Source organism: Ambystoma mexicanum, chromosome 13, assembly GCF_040938575.1.
Source record: "Ambystoma mexicanum isolate Mex_15411 chromosome 13, UKY_AmexF1_1, whole genome shotgun sequence".
In the NCBI taxonomy this organism is placed as follows: domain Eukaryota; kingdom Metazoa; phylum Chordata; class Amphibia; order Caudata; family Ambystomatidae; genus Ambystoma; species Ambystoma mexicanum.
The window spans coordinates 10,838,677-10,860,865 of NC_090938.1; the positions used below are offsets into that span (position 1 = coordinate 10,838,677).

Genomic DNA, 22,189 nt, shown 5'->3' on the forward strand with positions numbered 1-22,189 from the left:
GCATCACATGCACAGAGTGCACATGCATCTAAGCATCACATGCACAATCTGCACTTGCATTCAAGCATTAGAAACACGGTGCGTGTGCGTCCAGGCATCACATGCACAGAGTGCACATGCATCTAAGCATCACATGTACAATCTGCACTTGCATTCAAGCATTAGAAACACACGGTGCGTGTGCGTCCAGGCATCACATGCACAGAGTGCACATGCATCTAAGCATCACATGCACAATCTGCACTTGCATTCAAGCATTAGAAACACACGGTGCGTGTGCGTCCAGGCATCACATGCACGGAGTGCACATGCATCTAAGCATCACATGCACAATCTGCACTTGCATTCAAGCATTAGAAACACACAGTGCGTGTGCATCCAGGCATCACGCACAGAGTGCACATGCATCTAAGCATCACATGCACAATCTGCACTTGCATTCAAGCATTAGAAACACACGGTGCGTGTGCGTCCAGGCATCACATGCACAGAGTGCACATGCATTTAAGCATCACATGCACAATCTGCACTTGCATTCAAGCATTAGAAACACATGGTGCGTGTGCATCCAGGCATCACATGCACAGAGTGCACATGCATCTAAGCATCACATGCACAATCTGCACTTGCATTCAAGCATTAGAAACAGTGCGTGTGCATCCAAGCATCACATGCACAGAGTGCACATGCATCTAAGCATCACATGCACAATCTGCACTTGCATCCAAGTATAAGAAACACAGGGTGCACATGCATCCAAGCATCACATGCACAATCTGCACTTGCATTCAAGCATTAGAAACACACGGTGCGTGTGCGTCCAGGCATCACATGCACAGAGTGCACATGCATCTAAGCATCACATGCACAATCTGCACTTGCATTCAAGCATTAGAAACACACGGTGCGTGTGCATCCAGGCATCACATGCACAGAGTGCACATGCATCTAAGCATCACATGCACAATCTGCACTTGCATTCAAGCATTAGAAACACACGGTGCGTGTGCATCCAGGCATCACATGCAGAGTGCACATGCATCTAAGCATCACATGCACAATCTGCACTTGCATTCAAGCATTAGAAACACGGTGCGTGTGCGTCCAGGCATCACATGCACGGAGTGCACATGCATCTAAGCATCACATGCACAATCTGCACTTGCATTCAAGCATTAGAAACACACAGTGCGTGTGCATCCAGGCATCACGCACAGAGTGCACATGCATCTAAGCATCACATGCACAATCTGCACTTGCATTCAAGCATTAGAAACACACGGTGCGTGTGCGTCCAGGCATCACATGCACAGAGTGCACATGCATTTAAGCATCACATGCACAATCTGCACTTGCATTCAAGCATTAGAAACACATGGTGCGTGTGCATCCAGGCATCACATGCACAGAGTGCACATGCATCTAAGCATCACATGCACAATCTGCACTTGCATTCAAGCATTAGAAACAGTGCGTGTGCATCCAAGCATCACATGCACAGAGTGCACATGCATCTAAGCATCACATGCACAATCTGCACTTGCATCCAAGCATAAGAAACACAGGGTGCACATGCATCCAAGCATCACATGCACAATCTGCACTTGCATTCAAGCATTAGAAACACACAGTGCGTGTGCGTCCAGGCATCACATGCACAGAGTGCACATGCATCTAAGCATCACATGCACAATCTGCACTTGCATTCAAGCATTAGAAACACACGGTGCGTGTGCATCCAGGCATCACATGCACAGAGTGCACATGCATCTAAGCATCACATGCACAATCTGCACTTGCATTCAAGCATTAGAAACACACGGTGCGTGTGCATCCAGGCATCACATGCAGAGTGCACATGCATCTAAGCATCACATGCACAATCTGCACTTGCATTCAAGCATTAGAAACACGGTGCGTGTGCGTCCAGGCATCACATGCACGGAGTGCACATGCATCTAAGCATCACATGCACAATCTGCACTTGCATTCAAGCATTAGAAACACACAGTGCGTGTGCATCCAGGCATCACGCACAGAGTGCACATGCATCTAAGCATCACATGCACAATCTGCACTTGCATTCAAGCATTAGAAACACGGTGCGTGTGCGTCCAGGCATCACATGCACAGAGTGCACATGCATCTAAGCATCACATGCACAATCTGCACTTGCATTCAAGCATTAGAAACACGGTGCGTGTGCGTCCAGGCATCACATGCACAGAGTGCACATGCATCTAAGCATCACATGCACAATCTGCACTTGCATTCAAGCATTAGAAACACGGTGCGTGTGCGTCCAGGCATCACATGCACGGAGTGCACATGCATCTAAGCATCACATGCACAATCTGCACTTGCATTCAAGCATTAGAAACACACGGTGCGTGTGCGTCCAGGCATCACATGCACGGAGTGCACATGCATCTAAGCATCGCATGCACAATCTGCACTTGCATTCAAGCATTAGAAACACAGTGCGTGTGCATCCAGGCATCACGCACAGAGTGCACATGCATCTAAGCATCACATGCACAATCTGCACTTGCATTCAAGCATTAGAAACACGGTGCGTGTGCGTCCAGGCATCACATGCACAGAGTGCACATGCATCTAAGCATCACATGCACAATCTGCACTTGCATTCAAGCATTAGAAACACACGGTGCGTGTGCATCCAGGCATCACATGCACAGAGTGCACATGCATTCAAGCATTAGAAGCACGGTGCGTGTGCGTCCAGGCATCACATGCACAGAGTGCACATGCATCTAAGCATCACATGCACAATCTGCACTTGCATTCAAGCATTAGAAACACGGTGCGTGTGCGTCCAGGCATCACATGCACGGAGTGCACATGCATCTAAGCATCACATGCACAATCTGCACTTGCATTCAAGCATTAGAAACACGGTGCGTGTGCATCCAGGCATCACATGCACAGAGTGCACATGCATCTAAGCATCACATGCACAATCTGCACTTGCATTCAAGCATTAGAAACACGGTGCGTGTGCGTCCAGGCATCACATGCACAGAGTGCACATGCATCTAAGCATCACATGCACAATCTGCACTTGCATTCAAGCATTAGAAACACACGGTGCGTGTGCATCCAGGCATCACATGCACAGAGTGCACATGCATCTAAGCATCACATGCACAATCTGCACTTGCATTCAAGCATTAGAAACACACGGTGCGTGTGCATCCAGGCATCACATGCACAGAGTGCACATGCATCTAAGCATCACATGCACAATCTGCACTTGCATCCAAGCATAAGAAACACAGAGTGCACATGCATCTAAGCACCACATGCACAATCTGCACTTGCATTCAAGCATTAGAAACACACGGTGCGTGTGCGTCCAGGCATCACATGCACAGAGTGCACATGCATCTAAGCATCACATGCACAATCTGCACTTGCATTCAAGCATTAGAAACACACGGTGCGTGTGCGTCCAGGCATCACATGCACAGAGTGCACATGCATCTAAGCATCACATGCACAATCTGCACTTGCATTCAAGCATTAGAAACACACAGTGCGTGTGCATCCAGGCATCACATGCACAGAGTGCACATGCATCTAAGCATCACATGCACAATCTGCACTTGCATTCAAGCATTAGAAACACACGGTGCGTGTGCATCCAGGCATCACATGCACAGAGTGCACATGCATCTAAGCATCACATGCACAATCTGCACTTGCATCCAAGCATAAGAAACACAGAGTGCACATGCATCTAAGCACCACATGCACAATCTGCACTTGCATTCAAGCATTAGAAACACACGGTGCGTGTGCGTCCAAGCATCACATGCACAGAGTTCACATGCATCTAAGCATCACATGCACAATCTGCACTTGCATTCAAGCATTAGAAACACACGGTGCGTGTGCGTCCAGGCATCACATGCACAGAGTGCACAAGCATCTAAGCATCACATGCACAATCTGCACTTGCATTCAAGCATTAGAAACACACAGTGCGTGTGCATCCAGGCATCACATGCACAGAGTGCACATGCATCTAAGCATCACATGCACAATCTGCACTTGCATTCAAGCATTAGAAACACGGTGTGTGTGCATCCAGGCATCACATGCACAGAGTGCACATGCATCTAAGCATCATATGCACAATCTGCACTTGCATTCAAGCATTAGAAACACGGTGCGTGTGCATCCAGGCATCACATGCACAGAGTGCACATGCATCTAAGCATCACATGCACAATCTGCACTTGCATTCAAGCATTAGAAACACGGTGCGTGTGCGTCCAGGCATCACATGCACAGAGTGCACATGCATCTAAGCATCACATGCACAATCTGCACTTGCATCCAAGCATAAGAAACACAGAGTGCACATGCATCTAAGCACCACATGCACAATCTGCACTTGCATTCAAGCATTAGAAACACACGGTGCGTGTGCGTCCAGGCATCACATGCACAGAGTGCACATGCATCTAAGCATCACATGCACAATCTGCACTTGCATTCAAGCATTAGAAACACACGGTGTGTGTGCATCCAGGCATCACATGCACAGAGTGCACATGCATCTAAGCATCACATGCACAATCTGCACTTGCATTCAAGCATTAGAAACACACGGTGCGTGTGCATCCAGGCATCACGCACAGAGTGCACATGCATTTAAGCATCACATGCACAATCTGCACTTGCATTCAAGCATTAGAAACACGGTGCGTGTGCGTCCAGGCATCACATGCACAGAGTGCACATGCATCTAAGCATCACATGCACAATCTGCACTTGCATTCAAGCATTAGAAACACACGGTGCGTTAGCGTCCAGGCATCACATGCAGAGTGCACATGCATCGAAGCATCACATGCACAATCTGCACTTGCATTCAAGCATTAGAAACACACGGTGCGTGTGCGTCCAGGCATCACATGCACAGAGTGCACATGCATCTAAGCATCACATGCACAATCTGCACTTGCATTCAAGCATTAGAAACACACGGTGCGTGTGCATCCAGGCATCACATGCACAGAGTGCACATGCATCTAAGCATCACATGCACAATCTGCACTTGCATTCAAGCATTAGAAACACACGGTGCGTTAGCGTCCAGGCATCACATGCAGAGTGCACATGCATCGAAGCATCACATGCACAATCTGCACTTGCATTCAAGCATTAGAAACACACGGTGCGTGTGCGTCCAGGCATCACATGCACGGAGTGCACATGCATCTAAGCATCACATGCACAATCTGCACTTGCATTCAAGCATTAGAAACACACGGTGCGTGTGCGTCCAGGCATCACATGCACAGAGTGCACATGCATCTAAGCATCACATGCACAATCTGCACTTGCATTCAAGCATTAGAAACACACGGTGCGTGTGCGTCCAGGCATCACATGCACAGAGTGCACATGCATCTAAGCATCACATGCACAATCTGCACTTGCATTCAAGCATTAGAAACACATGGTGCGTGTGCATCCAGGCATCACATGCACAGAGTGCACATGCATCTAAGCATCACATGCACAATCTGCACTTGCATTCAAGCATTAGAAACACATGGTGCGTGTGCGTCCAAGCATCACATGCACAGAGTGCACATGCATCTAAGCATCACATGCACAATCTGCACTTGCATTCAAGCATTAGAAACACACGGTGCGTGTGCGTCCAGGCATCACATGCACAGAGTGCACATGCATCTAAGCATCACATGCACAATCTGCACTTGCATTCAAGCATTAGAAACACACGGTGCGTGTGCGTCCAAGCATCACATGCACAGAGTGCACATGCATCTAAGCATCACATGCACAATCTGCACTTGCATTCAAGCATTAGAAACACACGGTGCGTGTGCATCCAGGCATCACATGCACAGAGTGCACATGCATCTAAGCATCACATGCACAATCTGCACTTGCATTCAAGCATTAGAAACACGGTGCGTGTGCGTCCAGGCATCACATGCACAGAGTGCACATGCATCTAAGCATCACATGCACAATCTGCACTTGCATTCAAGCATTAGAAACACGGTGCGTGTGCGTCCAGGCATCACATGCACAGAGTGCACATGCATCTAAGCATCACATGCACAATCTGCACTTGCATTCAAGCATTAGAAACACGGTGCGTGTGCGTCCAGGCATCACATGCACAGAGTGCACATGCATCTAAGCATCACATGCACAATCTGCACTTGCATCCAAGCATAAGAAACACAGGGTGCACATGCACAATCTGCACTTGCATTCAAGTATTAGAAACACACGGTGCGTGTGCATCCAGGCATCACATGCACAGAGTGCACATGCATCTAAGCATCACATGCACAATCTGCACTTGCATTCAAGCATTAGAAACACACGGTGCGTGTGCATCCAGGCATCACATGCACAGAGTGCACATGCATCTAAGCATCACATGCACAATCTGCACTTGCATTCAAGCATTAGAAACACACGGTGCGTGTGCGTCCAGGCATCACATGCACAGAGTGCACATGCATCTAAGCATCACATGCACAATCTGCACTTGCATTCAAGCATTAGAAACACACGGTGCGTGTGCGTCCAGGCATCACATGCACAGAGTGCACATGCATCTAAGCATCACATGCACAATCTGCACTTGCATTCAAGCATTAGAAACACACGGTGCGTGTGCATCCAAGCATCACAATCACAGAGTGCACATGCATCCAAGCATCACATGCACAATCTGCACTTGCATTCAAGCATTAGAAACACACGGTGCGTGTGCGTCCAGGCATCACATGCACAGAGTGCACATGCATCTAAGCATCACATGCACAATATGCACTTGCATTCAAGCATTAGAAACACACGGTGCGTGTGCATCCAGGCATCACATGCACAGAGTGCACATGCATCTAAGCATCACATGCACAATCTGCACTTGCATTCAAGCATTAGAAACACACGGTGTGTGTGCGTCCAGGCATCACATGCACAGAGTGCACATGCATCTAAGCATCACATGCACAATCTGCACTTGCATTCAAGCATTAGAAACACACGGTGCGTGTGCGTCCAGGCATCACATGCACAGAGTGCACATGCATCTAAGCATCACATGCACAATCTGCACTTGCATTCAAGCATTAGAAACACACGGTGCATGTGCGTCCAGGCATCACATGCACAGAGTGCACATGCATCTAAGCATCACATGCACAATCTGCACTTGCATTCAAGCATTAGAAACACACGGTGCATGTGCGTCCAGGCATCACATGCAGAGTGCACAGCGGCATCACATGCACAGAGTGCACATGCATCTAAGCATCACATGCACAATCTGCACTTGCATTCAAGCATTAGAAACACACGGTGCGTGTGCGTCCAGGCATCACATGCAGAGTGCACATGCATCTAAGCATCACATGCACAATCGCACTTGCATTCAAGCATTAGAAACACACGGTGCGTGTGCATCCAGGCATCACATGCACAGAGTGCACATGCATCTAAGCATCACATGCACAATCTACACTTGCATTCAAGCATTAGAAACACACGGTGCGTGTGCATCCAGGCATCACATGCACAGAGTGCACATGCATCTAAGCATCACCTGCACAATCTGCACTTTCATTCAAGCATTAGAAACACACGGTGCGTGTGCATCCAAGCATCACATGCACAGAGTGCACATGCATCTAAGCATCACATGCACAATCTGCACTTGCATTCAAGCATTAGAAACACACGGCGCATGTGCGTCCAGGCATCACATGCACAGAGTGCACATGCATATAAGCATCACATGCACAATCTGCACTTGCATTCAAGCATTAGAAACACACGGTGCATGTGCATCCAGGCATCACATGCACAGAGTGCACATGCATCTAAGCATCACATGCACAATCTGCACTTGCATTCAAGCATTAGAAACACATGGTGCGTGTGCATCCAGGCATCACATGCACAGAGTGCACATGCATCTAAGCATCACATGCACAATCTGCACTTGCATTACAAGCATTAGAAACACACGGTGCGTGTGCATCCAGGCATCACATGCACAGAGTGCACATGCATCTAAGCATCACATGCACAATCGCACTTGCATTCAAGCATTAGAAACACACAGTGCGTGTGCATCCAGGCATCACATGCACAGAGTGCACATGCATCTAAGCATCACATGCACAATCGCACTTGCATTCAAGCATTAGAAACACACGGTGCGTGTGCATCCAGGCATCACATGCACAGAGTGCACATGCATCTAAGCATCACATGCACAATCGCACTTGCATTCAAGCATTAGAAACACACGGTGCGTGTGCATCCAGGCATCACATGCACAGAGTGCACATGTTGATAGTCCCCAAATGTGCCCTATAAGGCATTCTCATTAAACCCAAACACATTCGAATAAAACCAGCTTTTTTACATCACAAATTCTATGCTGCACCGAAGAGGACTGGCATGCGCTCATTCTCCCTCACCCTAACCCACCCGCCCCCTACTTCACTTCCCCTGCCTTTTGTATGTGCCACGTATCCCCTCTTTTTTTGCTTCATGCTTCTTGTTGGACCAGGCCAGACCTTCGGACAGTATGAAAACATCGTGCCCTGGATTAGAACAAAGGAAACAAATGTTTGGCCCAGTCATTCATAAACATCAAACCTTGTCTGCTGAGGATTGGTGGGAGCCTTGTTTGATGGTTCAAATAGAGCCGTCTTATTCGCACTAGTTGCTTTTTCTCGTGTTCTAAAGGACGGGTTGTATGGAGAGACAATACATTCAGGACCTAATTGAAGAATGGACTACTTTTTGCCCTTGTATGACTGATTTGAAAGGTTTTATTCCCCGAATAATGAAACTACCGAGGAAGAGAAGAGATGGAAAAAGTGAAATGTATTTCTGTATTCTTTTCTTTTCTTTAAAAAAAGTTGTAAAAACCAATAAAAAAATAAATAAATAAAAGTATGAAAACATATGAGCACATTACATACAAGATAAGGAAACCACGTCATGGCACCTGGACCCCCTCCCCTCACAGAGACGCGATGCCCCAGACCGGCCAAAGAGCCCCAGATGTGAAGAGATCTTATACTCACAGCCACAGCCATGAAGACCGGATGCCAGGAGAAGCGGCCTGCAGAGAAAAAGAAGCAGTGAAACGTCTGACAACCCAGCATTGCATAAGCACTCAAAAGGCAAGACCTGCTGCTCCCCCCCCACACCTCCCCTCACCCCCGGGCCCCAGCAGCACCTCCCCCGATGGCCGGGTCATGCAGGCATAGACTCGGATACAGCCTCACCCCGGCAGCCGTTAGTGAGCCTAGAAGGCAGCCAGGGGCATTCTGCGCCTGTACAGGGTGCCGGTGCTTCTGGCAGGCTGCGCTTGCCAGAGGTCTGTCGCCTTGGGGGTGCATGCGTCTTCTATACCACAGCGCAATGTTTCAAAGGTTCACACTTCCGGTTTTCTGATGTATTATTATTATTTTTTTTATTTACTTACTTTGTGTATAATTGCTTTTGCAATTTTTACAAAACTGTTGCTAATCATCTTAAAAGCGCCACATAATACGAGAAAACAAAACAATCAAACAGTACAGGAGAAGGCGAGGGACTAGGATGGAGATACGTGTAATAAGGACACAAGATCAACAGAAGGGACGGAATATAGCGACAATAAGCGCACAGCACAAAACAGAAACGGATGCAAAAGCAAAACACCAAACAGGGACTGGGGATCGAAGACCACAAACAGCCAGCTGTTCCCAGTTAAGTGTTCAGCCACGCAAGGGTCCCGACAGTTGATCACCGTAGAAGTTCGTAAGGCGATCAGTTCAAAAGCGCTTTCCAGAATTTTAACAGTCGCTATGGAACCATTTCGTTTTCTCCCCTGATATCAACCTATTCTACCATGTTGTGTCTGCTTCTCCTAACAATCCCGAATGAGCTGTACGCAGGCTGGTCAGATATGTGGCTCTCGAATTTCCTAACTCTGGGCATTGTAGCAGAAGATGTTTTATTGTTTCTGGTTTGGTTGGTTGGGTGCAAAGACGACAGGCTTTATCATTTGTTTGCATCCTGATAGCCTGGATTTCAGGTGTCGGAAGGAGGTTGAAACGTGCTCTCATGAACAGTTTCCTTAGGTGTTTATTTGGGAATTTGATACAATATGTCACGGGTTCCTTCAACCTGTTGAACTTTGGTGGAAGATCTTTGGCCAGTTTGTTAGCTTGGGCTTTTTCCAGAGTCTCGATCCAATCTTGGGCCTCGAGTTTAGATTTTACTCTTACTGGATTAGTTTTTAGATCCTCTTCAGTACATGCGATCTCGATAAGCTTTTCTCCGAGTTTGTCCGTCCATTTATTTAAGATGACCGTTTGCTATTTCAGCGGCTATGATCTTATAAATAGGCGGGCTGTCCGGTATGAGAGTATTCCTCAACAGTTGCATTGCATTTTGCGCCACCGTCGCTTCCAGAGAGAGTAGACCCAGCTTTCTTCTGATGAGGTCCGTTGAGATTGCGTTGGGAAGTCCTAGGACCGTTTTCCAAATGTGGCTCTCTAGTTTCCGCCAGATGTCGTTTGGCATGCTCAGGGTTGCTCCCATGCCATAGGTTAGGGTTGGCACAACCTTCCCTTTGTAGAATTCTATAGCTGGAACTAGTGAGAATTTGCCATATTTTCTGTCAACGATTTTCATTTGGGCAGCAAGGTTTTTTGTTTTTCCCCATAAAGCACTTTGCATTGTTGCTTCCTTTGCCGAGTGATCGATATGGACTCCTAGATATTTAAAGCTTGGGACCACTTCAATTTCGACTTTATCCAAAGCACAATTATAGCCAGCCTGGGTCTTCTTGGCACTTTTTCCAAGGATCACTATTTTCGTTTTTGATTTGTTTATTTTTAGGTTATTCAAGTCCATGTATTGCGCCAAGTTGGTAAGTTGGCGTTGCAGGCCGATTTGGGTTTGGTCTAATAATATCAAGTCGTCTGTGTACAGTAGGTGCGGTATATTTACCTTTCCCAACTTGGGTGGGAAAGCTCTGACTGATTCTTCCGACTCTTTAAGATCCCCCAAAAAAGCAATAAAAAGCGCCGGGGCCAGTGGGCAGCCTTGCTTCACTCCTCGCTCCGCCGGTATCTCTCTAGACAGAAGGCCTTGGTTGTTTAAACAAACTCTTAGCTTGGTGTTTCTATGTAAGGCCATCACAGGGTCCAGCAGTTCCCTCGGGCAGTTCCATTTTTTCAATTTGTTCCACAGAATCCGCCTGTCAACTCTGTCAAAGGCCTGGGACAGATCCACGAAAGCCAGGAACACGGTAGGTGCCCCTTGCTTGACCTTCGCTTTTATCAGATTGAGAACTAAGATGTTCACTGATGTGCTCCCTTTCTTTAGAAATCCCATTTGAAAAGGGTCGTTAGCCGGGGATAATCTGGCCCAATTTCGAAAGCGTGTCAGAAGAAGGGTCGCAAAAGATTTTACCTATTATATCGAGTAAGGTGATGGGTCTATAGTTGCTCGGATCTTCTCTGTTCCCTCGTTTAATGATCAGAACCACCACTGCTTTTACCCAAGACGTTGGGAGGGCTCTTGTCTGTCTGCACTGGTCAAAGATGATACTAACGAAGGTGGCCCATTTCTCAGGGTTCTGTTTTAAGTCAATATTGCTTAGGCCATCGTAGCCAGGTGCTCTTGATTTCTTTAATTTGAGTATGACGCACTTTATGTCATCCATTGACGATATATCGATCCATGTGGTTACAGCTGGTCTTTCGGCCGTCGATATTTGATGTGGTGGTGCCCTAAACAGGTTTTCAAAAAATGTAACCCACGTGCTTTCGCTCACTGCGTTTGCGATTTGGTTTTCTACCTTCTTATCAGATTTTTTGATAAGCGCCCAAAAATCGCCAGTTTTTTTTGTTCTTAGTGATCGAAGCATTTCCTCTGTGTCTTTTTGGTACATTTCGTGTCTATGGCCTCGCACCCAAGATTTATATTTTGAGATTTCCTGTTTCCATGTATTCCATGCCGTTGGCGAGTTATCCTTTTTCATTTGTCTCTTCAATTTTCTCAACGTTCTCTTTCTTTCCACGACAACTCTGTCGTATGTGTGATTATTTTGTAATGCCTTTAGATTTTTTCCCTGCGTATTTTTGTCCATGATTGGTCGCTCATTTGAGCCCTTGAACCTGGAACACGTTCTTGGAATCTCCGTGTCTCTATATTTGCTCTGTTTCCCGTCTGATTTTCAGGTCTCAAATTGTGTCCTGAAGTTACATGGGACTCTTGTTGCTCCACTTGTTCCTTTCTTGGGGTCTCGCGTGGTGGTAGGTGTTGGTTTATCATATGACTCTGTGAGTTTAGGTTGAAAAAGGATCTCTTCTGCCGGGTTTCAGATGTTATTTCAATCCTAGGCGAAAAGTCAGCACTTTGGGTCGGTGTCCCTATAATGATGGTGTTTTTCCTAGTATCAGGTTTCGGTCGAGGCATTTGTTTTCGGGGACATCTTTGATGAGTCATCCGTTTCCCTTGGAGTACCCGTTATGCTGTTTATTTCCCTGGAGTCTTTGTTTAGATTTTTAGGTTCACTAGGTAGTGCTTTTTGTTCAATCTGTTTTTGGATCTTGGTGTCCTTTTCTTTAGGGGTTGGAGGGTTTAGCTGGCATATTTCACTTAAATTCGCTTCATTGGGTTCATTGTTCCTCGGGCTGATCGCCAGCTTGTCAACTGCTCTTGGTCACTTTTCGCCGTGTCTTGTTGTGATTTCAATGTCCGTTTCCGTTTTCCTGGCTTTTATTGCTGGAAACGAACCCTCAATCACTTCCAAAATTTCGGCATCAGAGATCTCATCATCTGACTTTAGTTTTCGTTTTTTCTGTTGTGTCTTGAAAAAGTTAAACAGGGCATTTGAGAATAGAGGTTTCGGGAGCGTGCAAGTCCCCGATTCAGGTTTTTTAGCTGCCGGATTTGTTTATTTCTTTGGTACCTGTGTTTTTCTGATTGTGCCTCAGTGCTCCATCATCTTGGCGGTTTTGAATTTCAGGCCCACTTGGGATTATTGCCTTTCCCCTTTGATTCTTAGTGTATTGTCGTTTTGTACCACTTGGCTTAATGTTCTTTTTTGGACCTTTGCAGGTTTCACGTACAGGGGGGCATAGGTCCACCCAGTCCCCCAGGTCGTGGTTCATTTCCTTATTCGTCGATTCTGTGAGCACAGCACTAATCTCCATGCTCGAACTTTCCTCTAATGTCCTTGTCGGCACATAATTTGATTGTTCCGTCATTGATTGACTAGGGCTTACTACCCGCATATGGTCATTCAAGGCTGCGTTCCTGTCTGCCGCCGCATATATATCCATATTTGTGTAAATTAATGCCCTGGTTAAAGTCACTGGCTTTTCTGTTGCCACTGTATCCACTACATTGTTCTCCCCGGGCCTATGATCTACAGAGCCTTCTGATGTTATCGTTGTATTACAACTTGAGGTCCGGCTGAGTTCAGTCGAGTTCCTATTTGCCCCCGGGGCTATGCTCATTGCCATTGCCCCTTCCTTGATCGATGAAAGAAACGAGGGGGAAGCCACGTCTATGGAGATTTTTCCCGGTTTTCCCGGGTGGAGACTTTCTCTAGACTCCAAATCATTGTATGTCTCAGTACGCCCCCCCCCCCCCGCGCTTGTTGGTGCACAGGAACAGGGCAAGGTCCAGGCCAGTCCACCCTCCGGCAGGCTGAGCTGGCAAACCTCTCGCCCAAGCGGCGCTCCGGTCCTGTGCTGGCTCCGCGGCGTCTATGATGTTGCGCAGGGGGGCGGCGGTCGTCTGAGAGGGAGCCGATTCCATCTTGGCGATGTCCTTTGCCGTGTCCATACTGGTGTGTTTGTCTGCTCTCCTCCCTCCCGCTCCCTTGTGGCGGGATTGCATAGCAGGTGTAGTGGCTTCAACAGGTTTAACGTCTGAGGTGGAGGGCACGAGGTTCTTACCTCTTTTCACCGGCGATCTCCGGTCGCCTTGAGGCAGTAGCTTAGAGTTGCTCCGGAGAATTCTTGGCTGTTCCAACTGTTCCAACGGTTCCGGATCAAGATGTTGATGCAAGTCACTCCCCCGAGAGTCGGGGGCATGGGCTCCTGCTCCCTGCATTTGCCTGCAAGGACTGCAAAACTTAGCAAACTTTGCATGCTCCGCGTTCCGCTCTGCGGAATACTGCTGGGCTTTTGTGGGTCCTCCCACAACAGACGAGCTGAAAGGCAGACTCTGCTGCAGGACTGCAAAATTTAGCGAACTTTGCGTGCTCCGCGTTCCGCTCTGCGGAATACTGCTGGGCTTTTGTGGGTCCTCCCACAATAGACAAGCTGAAAGGCGTATTTAAAGAATGTATGATTGCGTCCATGGGTGACATTTTACTCTTGTGGCAAACCCTTCTATCATATCCTGCAACGGGAGAGCAATGACTCTATGCGCCTGTCTCCTTTACTTCCGTACTGCAATCGGGTCCTGGAAACAAATTTTGTGTTTGGAATAAGAAAACACCCTTCAATAACTCAGTACAGGCGACGGATCCGCTCAGAAGCAGGCGCATCCCTCCCTGTCAAGGCCTCCTAGTGAGGTAGGTATGGCCCTTTGAGTGGGCTCGGTGCTGGGGGGCCCAGTGATGCAGGCAGGGGGTGGTGCTGCTGCCTTCTGGCACCGAGGACTGCACACTGCTCCCAGTAAGAGGCCACTAGTCCCGCGATTCCTCTACTTTGGGGAATTGCGCCTCCCAATACTCGTATTTGCGTGCGTTATTTTTGTACACCGGACTTGTTACATTTCTGTTCAACATCTTGTACGATGTTTAAAAGCTACAGGCACTAATCAGATTTTTTCAACTAAATTATTTACGCCCCTTGCCATGCCCACAGACCGCCCCGGCATTGACCTTACCCTCTATACGCCATTAGGGTGGGCAATGTAATGTGGCAGTGCTCCTGAGGCTGAACTAAGGGCATATTGTGACCACAAGAGCGCCTCTCGTGTATGGGGCTAATATTGCAAGACCCCCTGAGCACCCTGTCCCACCCTTTATTCTCCAGCCAGATTCCCCTACCATGAAGCCCACTCTTGACTTGGCCTCGCCTGGCCTCCAGGCTCGGCAGCCCTGCATTACTATTCCAACAAGGAGAACCCCAGGCCAAACAAAAGGCCCACTTGGACTGGACCTCCAGAGCACACCACTGGCCCATCACCCCCAACCCTACTACTATTATTATGATGCTATTTATTGAGCACAAACCTAGCTTCGAGAAGCACCCGGAACGCCATACAGCGGTATACAGCAATACATATACATAACAGAGCACAGGAGGAAGCACACACTGACAGAAGCAGAGACAAAGGGAGCAGGGAGCTAACAGAGGAGGGTGGGCCATTGTCAGCATGCAGGGGGGGGAGACAGTGGGGCGCAGAGCCCCAAGTCTAAGGTAGGATGGGTAGGGCAGGGTGTGTGGACCTAAGTGTTCAGGAGGAATCATTCCTTGAAGAGAAGTTCTTGAGATGTTTCCTGAACCTTAGAAGTGATGGGGCAAGTCTGAGGTTGACAGCGAGGAGGTTCTGAGTCTTGCAGCGTAGACAGAGAGAAGGCCTGTCTTCTGGTTCTTTCCTTCCTCCACCACCGTAATTCAAGTCTGCACATTTCCTTCTGGTGGATTGCAGGCCTCCAGAGATTCTGAGTTTCTCAGTGAGGGCAAGTCTGCACATGTCTTTACTTCTGGTGGATCGCAGGCCTCTAGGGATGCTGAGTTTCTCAGTGAGAGAGCTTGGGGACTTGAGGGCGACAGCCTTGCAGAAAAGGCCACAGGATTTTATGATGGGGGGTTTGGGGACTTGAGGGTGACAACCTTGTAGATGATGTAAAATGATTTGAAGATGATACAGGCTACTAGCAGGGGCAAGTGCAGTTTGATGAGGGTCGGGGTGATGTGGTTGAATTTGAAGAGGACTTTGATGAGTCATGCTGCAGCATGCAAGACATCTCTTGGGTGCCAGCGTAGTCGCCGGAAGGCCTATCAAAAGGTCACTGCCACCATCCAGGTGGGAGAGGACCCAGGCTTGCACATCAGATCTGAAGTTGTTTTCTAGGTTGGAGGGCTTCATTTTCCACAGGAGAGAAAGTTGGTACCAAGTTGTTTGCGTGTTCCTTGCTACGTGCTGTTTGAAGGAGCGGAGTCTGGCAATACAGCACCCAAGGGACTTGGCGCAGGTGGCCAGCTGGGGTGTGAATCCCTCAAGGTCTCAAGGACTGACAAGGGTCTGACCTGATCAATGCCCTTACTTCCCCCCTCCATTTCCTCCTCACCTGTAATTGCGTCTTCAGAGGAGTCTTCGGACGATACCGCTCTCCTTTCTCTCCAGGCGGTGTCCGGTTTTTTTGTGTGGATGTTAGGACGGGCTCTACTGGAGGCCACCTTGCCAACTAGCTATATGTTCGGCAGAGGGACCCCCAGGGAGCGCGCCCGATTAGCAGGGAAAAGCTTAGCTGAGAAAACCCTGGAAAATTGAAAGTAGTCACAAGCACTGCTGGTGTTCGGAGGTTTGGTTTGAAGAAAGGACTCCAACTCCCAGAAGGCACTCCGGGTAGTCGCAAGCGCTGCTGATGTTCGGAGGTTTTACTTGAAGAGAGGACGCCAACTCCTAGAAGGCACTCCGGATGCTTGCATGGAGGTTCTTTCCAAAAGGTATGTTCGAAAGGATTAGAGGGAAGCGAAGAACCCAATATAGGTGAAGCCGCTTACGTGGATTCAACCTTCCATAGGACTCCTGGAAGGAGTAGCACAATAGAAAACACGGACCCCGCAATAGAATGCAGGTAAGAGGATGGAGCCTGGAAGCTCCGGAAATGAGGCGAAGGACAACAGCTGCTCGGAAGGAAGGGAGCCGTACAGGAACAGACAGGAGAGCAGCAAAACACACAGGGTGAAACACAGAACAGGATGGCAGACGGGGGGGGAACTCGGGACAGAGAAGAAAAACTACGGCGGAAATAAGCCACTTACTTAAGTGTACGGAAGAAAGTAACAGCATGTTAACCCGAGAAGGCAGAAGGGTTGCAATGCACCGATGCATCTGATAGACGCGTACTTGTACGTGTCTCCCGTGCGTTGAAAACTAGACCGCTGCATTCGCTGCTACCTAAGTTAGCCCCTCTTCCATTTCCACCACAGTCTCCATGGCGTGCGCATCATGACAGTATGACCCCTTCTCAAAGGTCCCCCTCCTGGTTTCCCCGGATGGTTTCGATGGAACAAGTGCAGAAGTCTGGGTGCCCTGAGGTTTCTTGCTGGTTCCCAAGATCTTTCTGTCCAAGGGTACCCTTTCCAGAGTATGAGATATTGAACCACTCCGTGTTTATATCGGGAGTCTAGGATGCGGGATACTTTATACTCCTGGGTGTTATTCAGGCTTGGAAGTCTTCTCTTGATTCGTCTTTTATGTGGGTCGGGTTTGCATTCCTTAAGAAGGGAGGCATGAAATACTGGATGTATCCTGCGTAGGGAAGATGGCAAAGCTAACCTGAAGGCAACCGGATTTACCTGTCGATCGATGGTAAAAGGGCCAATATATTTTGGAGCGAATTTCCGTGGATGTATTCGCCTAGGTAGGTATTTGGTTGATAGCCGGACCTTATCCCCGGTCTGCCATGCTGGGTTTAACCTTCTGTTCTTGTCAGCCCATTGCTTATAAGTCTGGCAAATGGAGGACAGGGTTTCCTGGGCCTTCTTATGGATTTGTTTCAGAGAGTCCAACAACTGATCGATGGTGGGTACATTGGTGGAATGAATTGTGGAAAAAGGTATATGTCTGGGTTCGTACCCATATGTACACCTGAAAGGACTCATTCCGATAGCTGAGTGAATGATGTTGTTATAAGAGAATTCGGCCACTGGTAAGAGATGATACCAATTGTATTGTGTTTGATTAAAGAAGTATCTGAGATACTGCTCAAGCGTGGCATTAAGTCGTTCGGTTTGTCCGTTACTCTCAGGATGAAACCCGGATGATAATGCTCTTTGGATCTGTAATTGTTTACATAACGTAGTCCAAAATTTGGAAGTGAATTGTGTACCTCTATCTGACACAATCGTTTGTGGTATAGTTGTACTATATGTCTAAGAAAAACCTCAGCCGTGTCGGTGGCAGATGGAATACCTTTGAGGGCAGAAAGATGTGCCAGTTTACTGAAAGAGTCGATGACCACCATGATGGCTGTGCACCCTCCTGAGTCAGGCAGTTCCACAATCAAATCCATCGATAGGGGTTGCCATGGTCCTGCGGGAGGATTTTCTTATTGGAGGAGTCCCAAGGGCCTTTCTGTATTGTACTTACTCTGCGCGCAAGTAGGACAAGAAGAGACATACTTCAAGGTGTCTTTTGCATTGGTTGGCCACCAAAAGTGTCATCTCATGAATTCCAAAGTGGCTGATCGGCCCTTGCGTCCAGCTGTTTGTAGGTCATGACACCAGGTTAGGGCTTGTGACTGGAGGGCTCACGTTGGCAAGTTTAACAAGTTCTCTTTAAAAAGGAACTCCTCCTTCTGGATCAGAAACAGAATTTGGATATCAGATGATTCCTTTTGTGCTTCCAAGACTTGTTGCAGAATGGTGTTAATGGCACCTGTGAATCTCTTCCCTTTTAAACAAGAACTCATGACCGGAGTACTTTCCTGATTCTTCTCCATAGCTCCGTGAGAGGGCATCAGCTAAGTAATTCTACTTCCCAGGTAGGTAAGTTAGTTGGAAATCAAATTGGGAGAAGAAATACGCCCATCTGGTGTGCCGTGAATTTCTGCATTCCATTTGTTGTAGAATACTGAGATTCCTGTGATCTGTGCGGACCTGAAAAGGGTACTTGGCTCCCTGTAGTAGATGTCTCCACTCTTCGCAAGCTTGTCTGATTGTTAACAGCTCCTTTTCAATCACCGCATAGTTCTTTTTACTGGATGTAAATGTCCTCGAGTAGTAGGCTATTGGATGTTCCAGCAGGTCTTCCTTCCTTTGTAGAAGTGCGGCTCCGAGAGCTCCCTGGGAGGAATCAGTTTCTACTATAAAGGGCAAGGTTTGATCTGGTTGTCTAAGGATCGGAGCGGTAGTAAAGGCTTCCTTGAGTTGTTTGAATGCAAGGTCAGCTTCTTGATTCTAGTCACATTTTGTCCCTTTCTTCAACAGGGCTGTAATGGGTAGGACTTTGTTGGAGAATCCAGTGATGAATTTACGATAAAAATTGGCTAGGCCTAAGAACCTCTCGATGTCTTTCACCGAGCTGGGAGTAGGCCAGTTGGTAATGGCTGCAGTCTTGTTTGGATCCATCTCTAGCCGATTCTCTGAAAGAATAAAGCCCAAATAGGGAACAGTCGAAACCTCAAACAGGCATTTTTCTGGTTTTGCCAACAAATGATGGTGTCGGAGTCTTCTGAGTACTTCTCTTACTTGTTGGCGATGCTGTTCTAATGTCACTGAATAAATCAAGATGTCGTCTAAATATACCACTACTGAGTTGAATAATAGGTCACTAAATACCTTGTCCATAAATCTCTGAAACTGGGCTGGTGCGTTGACTAAGCCAAAGGGCATCACCTTGTACTCATAATGGCCTAAGGGAGTCAGAAAAGGCCGTCTTCCATTCATCCCCTCTCTTATCCTTAGGAGATGGTATGCTCCTCTGAGGTCCAGTTTGCTAAACGATTTAGCTCCTTGTACTGCTTCCATAATATCCTTTATTAAGGGCATGGCGTATCTGTCTCTGATTGTTAGGCTATTGAGACCTCGAAAGTCAATACAAGGTCGGAGTTCCTTCGTCCCCTTCTTAGGAATGAAGAACAAGGAAGCCCCAAGAAGTGGATTCGTGTATAAGACCATTCTGAAGATTGTTTGCTAGATATTCCCGTAAGGCTTTTTTCTCAGGAAGAGACAGTGGGAACATCCATCCGAGTGGAACCACTGTTTCAGGAACGAGGTCGATTTTGCAATCTTCGGTTCGGTGTGGCGGTAGTGGTCTGGGTGGTGTATCAGCAAATACGTCTATTAATTCCTGGTATGCTAATGGTATAGAGTGGATTCTCCTCACTGGTATTGAACTTCCTTGGTGGCTCTGCTTTTCTTCTTTGGATAGACAGGACTGAAAACAAAGGGATTGTGCTTTCTCAGCCATGGGATTCCCAAAATCAAAGGAAAGTGGGCTGCCTTTATTAAGTCGAATATTATTCTTTCATGGTGTGTCTTCATCTTGACTGTGACCTCTTGTGTCTCTTGTCTGATCAGACCTGACGATAGAGGGGTGCTGTCAACGCCTTCTACAGGAATCGGTTGGTGCTTTTCTCGTCTTGGAACAGCATGTTCTCTTGCCCATTGATCGTCCATAAAATTTCCAGCTGCTCCACAATCCAGCATGGCGAGGCATTCAACTGTATGGTCCTTCTTCCATTCCATAACCACCTTAAAGACCATTTACTGGTGTGAGGGATCCAGAGCAACGGATGGATTGGTAACACAGGGATTGGCCAGTGAAGCACCTTCCGTGTCCCTGTTCAGGGTCGGGGTCTTTCGTTTCCCGACCTCCTGGGAGGCACTTCGGGACAGTCACGCAGAAGATGTTTCTCAGAACCACAGTACATACATAGGCTCAAATCCTGTCGTATTTTTCTTTCAGCGGCCGTCAAGGGACCCCTGGCTGTACCTATTTGCATAGGTTCTTCGGTCTGAGGTGGGAGTCTTTCGGAGATAACAGGTGGGTAGGAGGGAAGATTATGTGGAAAGCCTAGTTTGGGTATCCTTCTTTCTGCCCGTCGCTCCAAAAGACGGTATTCAATTTGAAGAGCTAAGGCAACCAGTTCTTGAAAGGACGTAAGTCTAGCCACCCTCGACAGTTCATCTTTTATCTCCTGATGCAATCCTCTTCTGAAGTGTGTTTGTTTAGCCGAGTCAGGCCATCCGGTTTACAAAGCAATTCTCTGGAAGTTGGAGACATATGTCTGCACATCTGAGGGTCCTTGTTTGGTGTACAAAAGATTCTCCTATGCTGTATATAACACTTCTGTTCTTTCAAACCTAGTGTGAAATTGTAGTACGAAGGCTTCATAGTCATTCACAACAGGGTCGATATTTGTTACCAACGGGGTGGCCCATGCAAGAGCATTGCCCCCTAGATTCGAAATGAGAAATCCGACCTTAGCCCGGTCCAACTCATTGGGCGGAAAGTGAAGTTAACCCGACATGCAGCGAGAAATTCTTTTAACCTTTTGGGGTTACCCTTATATTTACCACAGGGTAAAGGCATTGGTGGAAGATCGCCACGAATGTCATCTCTTTGAGTGCTCTGCTGCCTCAACGCAGCGTTGTCTGCTTTGAGCGCATTGTTCTCTGCTTTCATAGTCTAGAGTTCGGCGGTGATTCCTTGTATGGCATTGACCAGTTCTTGGTATTGTTCTAGGCTGGCCATCTTGGGGCGTTGCAAACTCTCAAGGACTGACGGGGGTCTGACCTGATCAATGCCCTTACTTCCCCCCTCTTCCTCCTCCCCACCTGTAATTGCGTCTTCAGAGGAGTCTTCGGACGATATCGCTCTCCTTTCTCTCCAGGCAATGTCCAGCTTTTTTGTGTGGATTTCAGGACGGGCTCTACTGGAGGCCACCTTGCCAACTAGCTATATGTTCGGCAGTGGGACCCTCAGGGAGCTCGCGCCACTACCAGGGAAAAGCTTAGCTGAAAAAACCCTGGAGAATTGAAAGTAGTCACAAGCACTGCTGGTGTTCGGAGGTTTTACACTGAAGAGAGGACTCCGACTCCCAGAAGGCACTCAGGATGCTTGTATGAAGGTTCTTTCCAAAAGGTATGTTCGAAAGGATTAGAGGGAAGCGAGGAACCCAAAATAGGTATAGCCGCTTACGTGGATTCAACCTTCCGTAGGACTTCTGGAAGGAGTAGCACAAAGGAAAACATGGACCCCGCAATAGAATGCAGGTAAGAGGATGGAGCCTGGAAGCTCCGGAAAGGAGGCGAAGGACAACAGCTGCTCGGAAGGAAGGGAGCCGTACAGAAAAAGACAGGAGAGCAGCAAAACACACAAGGTGAAACACAGACCAGGATGGCAGACAGGGGGGGGACTCGGGACAGAGAAGAAAAACTACGGCGGAAAT

General features: G+C 47.7%; 1 protein-coding gene across 4 annotated transcripts in view; it reads right to left on the minus strand.

Moving 5' to 3' along the window:
- CYB561D1 (cytochrome b561 family member D1) overlaps positions 1-22,189 on the minus strand; it is a 151,008-nt gene that overhangs the window by 122,765 nt on the left and 6,054 nt on the right. For all 4 annotated transcript variants that reach the window (XR_011282875.1, XR_011282874.1, XM_069633002.1 and 1 more), the window contains exon 2: positions 9,126-9,163. Coding sequence is in view for 2 of the 4 variants with exons in the window: in XM_069633002.1 (XP_069489103.1) it covers positions 9,126-9,163 (38 nt within the window). In the remaining 2 variants the exon portion in view is untranslated. The remainder of the gene's footprint in view (positions 1-9,125; positions 9,164-22,189) is intronic.